The 12,409-nt window shown below is 33.7% G+C and overlaps 1 protein-coding gene across 1 annotated transcript; it reads right to left on the bottom strand.

Annotated features, from left to right (window-relative positions):
• Positions 1 to 345: 345 nt before the first annotated feature.
• LOC140865935 (uncharacterized) lies at positions 346 to 2,271 on the bottom strand. The gene has a single exon (XM_073270779.1). It carries the CDS (start codon positions 2,269 to 2,271, stop codon positions 346 to 348), a length of 1,926 nt encoding a protein of 641 aa, XP_073126880.1.
• Positions 2,272 to 12,409: the final 10,138 nt, after the last annotated feature.

Below are 12,409 nucleotides of genomic sequence, written 5' to 3'. Positions count from 1 at the left end.
GAATATATTCAACATTTGCTAAAAAAACAATGTGACATGAGTGAAATTATTCGAGGAAAAAATTACTAGATATTTGACAGATTGAATTTTACTAAGAAATAGCATTTAAAGAGTACAAAGTTTTCGTTTGAGATTATTACCCCATAATATGGCCATTGCCCAAGTTTCATATGCTCGGGAAATCACATAATCGTGACATTATGTTGTAAGTGATCATATTGATTCAAATCATTATTATATTAGTTTTTTCGAAGTAAAACATACATTTGTACCAAACACAAATGCATCACACATAATCACAACACACACATGCATAGATATAGAACATGTACAACTTGCAAATTCCTACATAGCAGAGAGCAAAGAAACATGGTTTCTGTAAGTTTTAGTTGCAAGCATGATCCCTTCTCCACCTTCCACCATAACTTTCTCCTCTCTGCCTTCTTTTTCCCTTGTTATTCTCTCAAACAATAAAGAACTATTACCATAGCCCTCAAACTCCATTTTCATTACAACCTTAAATCCACCCTCTACCAACTTATTCTTAACTGCCCATCTTTGAATTTTCCCAGAAGTTGTCTTGGGAAGACTCCCACCCTTGACAAGAACCACCGATCCGAGTTCCACGTTCTCCTTATTCTTCACTTCTTTTCTGATCGTTTCACTCATTTTCTTGAAAACAAGTGACTCCCCTTCACTTATTTGCACCTCTGCCACAAGGACTATTTGTCTTGCAACCTCAAATGCTGCAACACAACCTCCTCGAATGAGATTCAGGCAGCTGTTATATGCCGCGGTCTCTATGTAATGAGGGTGAATTTCTTGACCATTTTCGAGTTTGATGATGTCTGAACATCGTCCAGTGACGAATAGATACCTCTCTTTTCCTATCACAATTCCTCTGTCCCCTGTTCTTACGAAGCATCCAGCCGTGTTAATGTTTTTGAGCCTAGCGTTGAACGCTTCGCGTGTTAAGGAGGGGTGATCGAGGTATCCGGAGGCATTGCTTGGAGAAGAAATCCAAATCTCTCCTTCAATCCCATCATTAACTAGCTCTTGTGTTTCCTCATTCACTACTATGATTTGGATTTCTTCTTCTGCTTCTTCTACAGAAAAAGTCAGTCTGGCACTAGGCAAGAGGCTTTTGTACACTGGTAACTTTTCATCATCTCCACTTCTCCAAGCCGTTGAAACAAAAGTACAGTTCTCTGCTAAGCCATAGGATGGAGAAATACAGGAGGGTTTCAGCCCAAAAGGGCCAAAAGCGTCCACGAATTCGTCAACCAAAGCCTTGTATACGGGCTCATTGATGATGATCAAATTCTTCATGCTCTCTAGACTTATACAAGAACTCCCTCTTCCCACACCTCCACGTTTCAAAACTAGAGGCAAAGTGAACGACGGTACCGGTGTGCAAGTCGCCTTGTACTCGGAAATCAACTCCAGCCACAGCCTAGGCCGTTTTAGGAACGATTTCGGAGACATCAACACGCAAGTTGCACCAGATACTATAGTTAGTAACAGGAACATTAGGCCACAATCATGGTACTGAGGCAGCCAAGAAACGATGACACTATTCGGATGAAGATCATAGGCTTTTCTTGCCGTTCTCACATTATGCGCCGCCGCTCCGGCAGTAACGAGAACCGGCTTAGGAATACCGGTCGCACCAGAAGTGTACTGAATCAAGTAAACATCATCCGCCTTACAGCCACTATATCTCGAAAAATCCCATTGCTTCCGATGAATCTTCCCCTTTATTTCCTCCACGGGGATCCATTCGATCATTTGCAGAAGCCCAGAAAGCCTGTTCGAACAAGAGGGGTTCGAAGATACGTACTCCCTCACTCGGTTTATGTAGCATTTCGCCGCTATGGCGGCCTTAGGCTTTGTTTGAGACAGAACTCTCACCAGGTGGTGGTGATTTCCGCCAGCAAAGGAAGGGTGTGGAGGAGTGGTCGGAACCGCCGCAAGCCCGGCCCGCTGACAAGCGAATATGATCTCTGCAAGCTCCAGGCCCGGTTCACATAAAATGACGACGGTGTCACCCCTTCGCAACTGTCGCAGCAGATTCGACGAAACACATTGCACCGAGGTGTTCAGCTGCTCGTATGTCATCATGCTTGAGGAAGAACTCGTCCGGGCCGGGCCGTCGTCGGCCCATATGAAAGCAGGCTTCAGGCGGAATGCTGGAAGCTGGACCCAAGTGCGGAGGTAGAGATCCACCACGGGCTGGTCGGGGAAACAGGGGTCATAATTTTCGTAATTCATTATGTTATTAATTTAATTTAATTTATTGATTAAATTTTTTTTGGGTGTATTATAGTTTCATGTTTCATTCTTACAATTTATATAGTGAAATTAAGAAGAAGCCGTGATTGAAACTTTAAGGCAAAAAATGGTGTCGTTTAGGAATAATGCGGAATTGATGAGACACGATTCGCAAATATTCGGTGAATATCCTAATCTCACTTTGGGGATAGTATAAAAATTGGTATGATTTCGTTATTATCTATGTTAATAGTTGACGCTGGCTAATCCTAGCATATGAATATTTAGCGAGCTACCGATTTTATTAGCATAACTTGTTAGAGTTGTTAAAATGGATTGGCGGGACGAGCCCCACAACCCACCAAAATATGTTAGTCTCGTTATTTGGGCGGGTTGAGAAATTAACAACCTAACTCATCCATTTAACGGTGCGGGACGGATCGACCTATCAATTTTTAATTATATTTTGCAGGTTATAGTAGATTGGGCTGCAACCTATCATTTGACGGGGCGGACTAACTTAACGGACTCCTCCCACTTTGAATGCTCTATTTGTTGTGTTTGGATGAATTTTAAATATATTTTATTGTTTAAAAAAATAATATCATTAATTTCAAATACACCTCTTACATGTTAATATAATATTTCATATTAATTAAAATATATTTCAAATTTATTCGATAATGGTATCATTTAAAATTTATTCTAATTTATATTATTAATGTGTAAATAACTCAGAAGTGAATTTAAAATTTAATCTATTTTTCCATTATATTATAGCAATAAAACAAATAAAACTCCATGATTTAAAATTCATTAATTCCGCAGAACCATCTATAGTTCTGCTGCAGCTTCTGCTTTTTCGATATACGAGAGACGGAGAGAGTAGAGTTGTTCTATACCAAATGATTTTTTTTGAAATGTTGTGAAAATTTGAAAATAATATTAAATTATCTTTAAATATTTTGATATATTTGTGTGCGCAATAAATTTCACATTAAAATTATAGATAGAATTTGTTGTAGCCAAACGGCCAGAGTATGTCTAATCCGATTTATATTAGCAGAAAAAAATAATATTTTTGACATAAACACAATACGTGACATAGTTTCATAAAAGTTTATATGTCAAATAAATGAGTTTACCCAATTTGAGGGATCTGAGTGACCAGTTATTGGTTCCTTCAACCCTACCTATGGGGTATTATTCCATGGGTGGTGTGGAAGCACACGATTGGCCCAATCATGTGGGACCCACATAAAATCATGTGGTACCCACATAATTAGACCAATCACAACACTCCACGCCACCCATGGGGTATTATCCCATGGGTAGGTTCGAAATTTCCACCAGTTATTCGGGTAGATACAATCAATCTAGGCGGACAGATTATATTTCTGTGCTTCTGACAAGTAAATTTCGGGGGTTATCATCTGTGTTACGAACAAAGCTAGAGGCGTCGGAAAAAAATATCGGACGGAGATCCCTAATGCTTAAGGGCACCTAAAAGTGGGAAGTTTATATATAAACCTCCCACTAAAAACCCCACCCCCGTTATAGGGGTGGGGTTTTTAATATATTTCAAAAACCTGTCCCAAGATTTTGGGATCGGGTTTAAATTTTTTTAAAAAAAACTCTTTGAGTTGCAAGAGGGGGAGTGCGTTGCACTTCCATACACATGCGCGCGTCAGCAGCAGACAGCGAGACTATTTTTTTTATTACTTTTTAAATCTACCTAAATCAATTTAAAATCTAAAAACAACAGGCATCAACGAATCTTTTAAAGTTTTTAAAGTTTATTTTTGTTTAATAAGAATTAAAGTTTTAAAATTTAAAATACAAAATAATATTAAATTAAATTTTTTAATCAATAATATATGAATTGATAGTGAGACTCATAATAAAGTTGTTAAAAGATGTTTATGATAAGAAAGAGAGGTTTTAAAAAGATATGAGATTTTTAAGTTTTGATGTGGCAGTTACGTGGCAGAGCATAAACTTCTTATAGAGGTTTATGACTACGAATGCCCTAAGTCAATGATTACCCGAAGATATATACTCAGAATATTATATAGCCTATAGAGTATTAAATGAGAATGTCCCGGAGTTAGGAGATAATTCTCCTGTAGTCCTGTTGATAAGAGTCTTCAAGTTGAACCATGTGCCATTGAGTCATGGGCCCAATTTTGGGCTTAATGATAAGTAGGCAGTAGCTGGTTCAATTTTGGGTTTAATTATTATTATTATTATTATTATTATTTGCACTCTCTCATTCTCTAATTAACTATAATTTCCATATTTCTCATTTTAATATAATTGAATTAAATTTCCTAAAATGGGTTGTTACCCCACTATACTAAGTCCTTTCTTTCTCGTATTTGGTTGTCTAATCCTAGTATTCATTAATAGAAGGGGATAAAAAAAATTGGTGCAATATACTTTTTATTTTGCAATTTTGATAATTTTATCACTAAATTTCAGTTTTAACACACTATTTTTGATTTTTTTTTAATTTTGATCATTTTTTCGATATGATTAACTCTCAAATCATAATATACAGAGGACAAAAATTAATAGAACCCGGTTCCTGATGTATATGGACAAACACTAGCTCCGAATCCGATCCATCTGCCGCATAACCCTTTCTCTAAATACGATCGTCCACAAATATAATAATAATAATAATAGAATTTTGCATCGGGGATGAAGACATAGGCATAGCTTCTCACCACGACGGTATATATAATTATATATCATAGCTCAAAAAAAGAAAAAGAAGTGTAAGTGCAACGTGCTAATGTGCTATGCTTTCAAAAAGTCTCGTGTTAAAGGAATTCTCGCAGGATGCGGTGAAGTTGTTAATTTGATCATATATTGAATCAAATATTGATAATTTTTTGATATGTTTCTATCGTGACTAGATTGATGTTATTGAGATTATGTTGAAATAATAATTTTTTATTTCATTCAATAACTTTATAGTTAAAATAAAAATTAGTAAAATTTCATGTTAAAAAAAATCAATTGCACATAATTAAATTTTAGAAAACTCACACTTAATTTTTAAAAATAAACGCATAATTAAAAATGAAACACGATTAAAACATGCATAATTTTTTGCAATTTTTCAAAATTTTAATTCTTTTTTCGTTTTTTGTAAAAATGTTGAAAAATATTTATAAAGACCTTATTGATTTGGACGTTGTTAGTTGTTCTTTCACAATTTAAACAAAAAATAATAAATAATAAAAAAGAGTTGGTGGGACTTCAACGGAGCTCACCAACATCATGGTAGAGTTCACCTATCTCATGAGTATTATCCTAATGATAGATCTAGTGTATAATGATTTGTCACGTCAACAATATATCATTAATTACGCCTATGTGTAGAGATATGAATCATTGAATTCATGATTTGGGTATTACTACACGCGTATAATTCTTCGTGTGGAGGAGCGAGAAATGTAATGGGTTCCGCACACCGTGAGGAGGTGATCGCGATGTGGTTTGAATGGATTTTTCATAAAATTCACCAATGTGATATCTACGTACTGTTGGGTTTGAAAGAATTTTTCAAGTTGAAGTTTTTTCATGTAATAATAGATATGAGGTTTTGGGCAGTATTGAGCTGTTAGATGATTTTTCAATAAATATTTAATAATAATACCCACTGAGTCGAAGGATTTATTTTATTTATAGAAAGATTTTAAAAATCACGGATTACTCGTATTTTCTTGTATCTAATCTAATTTTCCGTAAATGTGCAACATTGAAAGGCAGCATATAGAATAAAATTATTATATTGTGTCGTTTACTGTATATATATAAGTTTATGTTTTGTATCATTATTATATAATAGATATAGTAATTTCTAATTGATTAGATCAAACTCATGACATAAAATAATTTATATTGATAGGCTGTGTTTATTTAGTGGATGGAATTAAATGTGGATAAATCATACTAGAACTATTAAAATGATTTTGAAGGTCATTGAGTAATGATGAATAAACAATAACATGTTTACTTTGAGTTATTAATTTTGGGATTGAAATAATGATTAAAGGACGAATTACAGTTTTATCCTCTACAAATGATAAATAATCTTGTGTTTAATTTTATATTCATATAATTCGGATTGGATATTTTTTTATTATTTTAAATTATTATTGATTCAAATGTGAGTCATTTTTACTTATCAAAATTATTGGGTATACAAATATGTATCATTAAAAATAGATATAAACGGAGTTATACAAAAGATAGAGAGAGAGAAATTGGGAGGAAAACAAAAAAATTAAAGGAGGGTATATTAGGATTTTTGTGGATTTTTTTCACAAATATTGTTCAGAATATGTTATATCTTATGTAATTAAAGATGAGAAATCTCATGATATCAGAGTAAAATGACAGGCCTTGAGATTTCAAAAAAAATGATTTTTTTGTAAATAAACAATGAATGAGATTGTATTAATAATCTCATTCTATGTTATCAAGCCAAGTAATTTAAACACACCCATAAAGAATATGTATGATCATATATAACACATAATTTAAAAACTAATTATTCTAATTATGTGATACGGTCAGTGTGATTTTTAATTTAAATTGGCCAAAAAATTGAATATGAGTACGGTATGATACGATTCGATTCGATTGGTTTGGGGATTTTTTTTAATTAAATTTGATCAACGTATTACTCTCGCATTAAATAGTATCATATATATATATATATATATATTCAAATGCCTCTAAAAAAATTTAAATATTATCAAATGTGGATTTAATAGTATTCCGAACCATAAGGATGAGTTAATATTTTTGGAATTTTAGGCTACTACATTGAGATTGCGTAAAGAAAATTAATAAAACTCAAACAAATAAGTTCATCATATAAATGTTAGAAACAGAAGCAAAAATTGGAATAAAGGACAGATTATTAATTTATTATTAATCAATAATATGTTAAAATAAGAGTGAATTGTGAATAAATTCCTAAATCCAAACCTAACTTTTTTATAAATTCCTACAATAAAAATTCTTTCTTAAAACTCCCTAGAACCACCAAACTTGGTCAAATTCAATGTTTAATTTTTGTACCCAATTTATGCATTTATGTACTTCATTTATCAATGTTTGTGCTCAATTATGGTACTTGAATTATCCGCAAAAATTGTATTAGAGCCTTAGGTTAATTATTCAGACTTTATATTATTCGTTAATTCATACTTCTCTTTGTTGAGAAGAAGATTTTTACAAAAGATGACTTCAAACGAAGGTTTGAATCAAGAGGATTTTATTCATATGAAATCCTATAAACAAGTTAATCTATTCACAATAGATTACTTACAACAGGTTGTGATTAATGCTCTCAATTTTGAAGGGATAAAGAAAGATGATTTCTAACTCTCAATTTTTAGAGATTACCCCAGATTCCTCTAAACTCTCCGGATATCTTATATAAATTTAAAAGATGGTATAATATTACAACAATCAGCTGTATGAAATACCTCGGCAGATTGAAGGAATCCTTAAGAAACAAGAAGAAATTCTTGTAACTCTAAAGGATCTTCAAACTAAAATCACAAATCTAGAACAAACATCTGGTTCTAGAAATGGAAACACAGGAGGAAGGTTACCACTCTCGTTTGGTACCGAACCTTTGTTACATCAGAAAGGTAAAACCAAAATGGTTCAAAAACCTTTAACTGATGATGAAATGATGATTAATATTATAAAAACAGTATCAGAGAAAAATACTATCTGATGACTACTTTAGAAAGATTAAATCTCGAGAATCTACAAGATCTTGCGGATTCTTTTGCGAATCTCAAAGTAGTAGATTTAAAAATGAATTCCCCTGAGGGTGAACAACCCATAGGGAATCCCCCAAGATATGTGGTTAAAACAGAAGAACCACATAGTGAATTTCATGTTGGAGAAAATTCACATCCAGCAGGAACCAGATCAAGAAGAAGTAAGATACCACTACATCAAACTCCTTATGGAAAAACTGTTTTAGACCTGATCATCCTTATGGGGTTATGTTAAACCTTGATGTTCTGGACTTCAAAAACAGAGAAGATCTCATAGATGATTGGACATCAGCTATGAGAATAGCAGCATGAACATTAGATCTCAATAAAAAAGGATTCATTAAACTTCTAGAAATGAGTCTAATGGGATCTGTCAAGATCGCTTGGGAGATGACTATGTCAGAAACTAAGGAATCAATCTTAGCAGGAGAATCCCTCAGCGAGATTGGAGGAAGAATGACCACCCTATTTAAAGTACAATTCATAGGGGTAGACTATTTCAATAATCAAGATACAGAGAAAAAGAGAAGATATAATCAATCTCTGTATAGCCTCGAGTTACATGATATTTGTTTAGTTGATGAATACATTATGTTATTCACTAAATACAAATGGAATTCGGGAGTCGAGAAAAATGTAGCTATTCAGCTATTTTTCGCAAAAATGCCAAGTCCCTGGAGAGAAATGCTGATTAAAGAATACGTTCCAGGTAATCTTGATACATTGACAAGACGTGCCTCCTTTGTGAAAGAAAAATTGGCAGAATGGTGCCACATGACATCATTACAGAAGAACTACAAGAAAATAAGGAGTATAGATAAGCGTACACCTTTATGTTGTAAAGAAAATGATCTTCCAACGATAATTGGAAACAGATCACAGGGATTTAAAAGGAAGAAATTCAGAAATAATCCCTATAATAAAAGAATAAAAAGTTCTTGGAAACCAAGAACATTTTGGTCCAAACAAAAGACCAGATCCTATAGATCGGGTAGAAGAAGTGGACCTACAAGAACATCCCCAGCAACAGGCTCATCACAAAGTAGGGGAAGAACACCATCTAGGAGAACTTTCTGAAGAACTCATACAAGAGCAAGTGAAAGTTTCAAAGATTGCAACTGCTAGACATGTGGAGCTAGAGAACATATATCTACAAACTGTCCAGAAAACGAGAAAAAATGAGTTAAACTCTTTGAAGCAACACCGGATATGGATGATGCGGTTTTCTTTCAAGATCTAGTCCAAGTATATCAATTTGAGGATATCCCCTCAGATGAAAGCACATACGAAGAAGAGATGTTGTTTAGCCAAGAAGAATCTGATGATGAATCAGAATCAGAATCATAATAAAAAAAAAAGTGTTTCGATATGAAACAAATGAGAGTTTGGATGGGTTCTTTAGTCAAACAACTATATCTCATAATATGGTCCAAAGGATTATGAGAGAAAATCCAACGTTACAGACCAAAAATTTTCGGCAGGACAAGTAGAAAGAGTCTTAGGCAACCTAGGGCTTAGACAAAGAAGACATCATTTGATTTACAAAGTATCCAGAAGGGAAATGGCAATCCCTATGGAGTTAACAAGTAATCAAATAGAGATGCAATTAATTCATTTTGAAGAAATAAAAGAGGAATTGCAAAAGCTGAAAAGTGAGGTAGCAAGGACGATATCTTGGATTCATATTGGAGCAATCCAAATAATGATTAAGGAAACTTTTAAGGAAGGAATAGATTCACCCATAGATATCGTAGTATGTGATAAAAGAATGAGGAATATTCAAGATGTTGTACTGGGTACTATCTCAGAAAATCTTTGTGCGGGAAAAATTGTAGGAATTATTTATCCAAGAATAGCCTACAATTTAGCTGACAGGGACTTTAGTCGAGCCTTGATGTTACATCAAAACTTCAAGGAAAAAAGACTAATGAAGGAAGGTAATAGACCATATTCTATTACATATCAAATTTTATATGCTCTTTCTAATACTCATCATTCTGAATTATTTATTAGAAATGAGTTCATTGAAATTCAAGAGATCTTTGGGAAAGTTGCTCAAGCAATATACCCGAAAAGAATCGAGTTTCCTTTAATTCAGGAAATAGACATCCAAATTCAAGACAAACTAGTTCTATATAGAGACCTTAAAATAGAACCCCAAATGTTATCTTTCCAAGAAAACCGAATGACAAGTAGGAGATGGGACAAATCTCCTATTCAAGAAATTCCACCAGAAGAAAAAGAGTTTTCTATAATAGGAAAACTTAGATCTCCAGAAGGATGGAAAGAAGTGAAAATAGTATTCGAAATTACAAGTCATCGGAACCAGTTCCCTTGTAACTCGATTTACTATTTGGAACAACAGGAAAAAGGAACTTACCAAGGAGTGATAAATATTGGAGAATTGGAAGTTCAAATCTGGGGAATTTCAGGAAAAGAAGTTGATCAGCTCATTCTTGGTCTAGAGTTCCAGGAGTATCATAAACCATGGAAACACCTTGAAAAGAAAATAGAGATCATGGCAAAAGAAAAGACTTGGAGGATTCAATAAGAATTCTACAAGATGAAAAACCAAGAGAATCGGATAAAGGACAATCCCTTAATCAAATTCGAGAACTCTATTCACAAACAGAGAAAGAAGCAACTTTTGAGATTAGTAAATCATGAGCATGATTTACTAGAACGCATTGAAAAAGTAGATAAGAGTTACAATAATCTACCTACTGAGGCCTTAGAAGTATTAAGGCTAAATAGTCTTAATCGGATTACTGAGTTACAATACGGTTTACTAAAAATGGCAAGACCATTTAGTAATTCCTTTAAATAAAATGACAAGAAGTCATTTCTCCATCTACATTCCAATTGGGATGTTATACGAACAATATAAGGCTGAATACTTTGCAGCTTATATTGACTCGGGAGCAGAAATTTGTACATCAAAAAGAGGAGTCTTTCTTGAAAAATGTGAAGAGGACTTGCCAAAAATTGTTGGACTAGATTTCTCTCGAAGATTTTAATTCTTTGCAAAGGAATAAAACAAGCAGAAATCCTTGTGGGAGGAGCAGGTCAAACACCTTGGTACAAGGTAAAGACACCACCAATCTATTTCCATGATACAGGAGCTGATATCCTGCTAGGAAATAACTTCTTACAAATGTTTAAGAAGTACACACAAGACAATGAGTCAAGAAGACTTATGTTCACTACAATTTGTGATCATAAAATTATCGTTCAAAGACTCAAGGTTGCTTTTTATCGACAATTGCCGATAATATTTCGCAGCCAGCATGGTGATAAAGGACAACTTTTTCACCCAAAAATAAAAGATCCAAGAAGGTTTGGAGAAACCATGTTGAAAATAACAACAGAACAAGAACTCCGAACAGAGGATATGGAACTTCTCAAGGTAACCCTAAACCACAGAGATATAGAGTTAGAAAATAAGGTATCCCTTGAAGATGTCAAAAAGAGGCTCAAAGAAAGTTATAATGAGCATCCTTTGGCATGGTGGGATAGAAATCAACTCAAAGTCAGCCTTACTCTAAAGAAAGGCAAAGAGTATGAATTCGTCAGATATAAGCTTATCCCGATGAACATAACAGATCAAAGGGATATGAGAATGATTATCAAGGAACATTTGGACCTTGGTCTAATCAAAAAAGGAGTTTCACCATATAGCAGCCCAGATTTTCTGGTCAGAAATCATGGTGAAATAAAAAGAGGGAAACCCAGGTTAGTTATTAACTACCAAGGTATTAATAAAATTCTGGAGTTTGATGGGTACTTCATACCTAGTAGAGAACAACTAATTAGCTGTGTACGAAATGCTAGAGTGTTCTCAAAATTTTATTGTAAGTCTGGATTTTATCAGATTTGAATGGAAGAAGACAGTAAGAAATTCACAGCCTTCTTTACTCCACAAGGACACTATATTTGGGAAGTTATGCCTATGGGATTGGCCAATGCAACCCAAATATTTCAAAGAAAGATGAATAATCTTTTAAAGATTATTTCAACTTTATGTTTATTTATATTGATGATATTCTTATAGCATCAAAAAATATAGACGAACATGTTAACACTTAGAGATTTTCTCTAAAATTTGTAAACAAGAAGAATTCGTTTTATCTGAAAAGAAAGCAGTCATAGAAACAAGAAAAATTGAATTCCTTGGTATTGAGATTGATAAAACTAGAATAATTCTACAACCCCATATTGTGGAAAAGGTAAAAAAATTTTCTGATAAACTCAAAGATGTAAAACAACTCCAGAGTTTTCTAGGAGTAGTTAATTTTGCAGGGTTGTTCATAAACAACCTAGCA

The sequence above is a fragment of the Henckelia pumila genome, chromosome 1 (genome assembly GCF_033568475.1).
Source record: "Henckelia pumila isolate YLH828 chromosome 1, ASM3356847v2, whole genome shotgun sequence".
NCBI classification, from domain to species: Eukaryota; Viridiplantae; Streptophyta; class Magnoliopsida; order Lamiales; family Gesneriaceae; genus Henckelia; species Henckelia pumila.
This window is presented reverse-complemented; position numbering and strand designations above follow the sequence as displayed.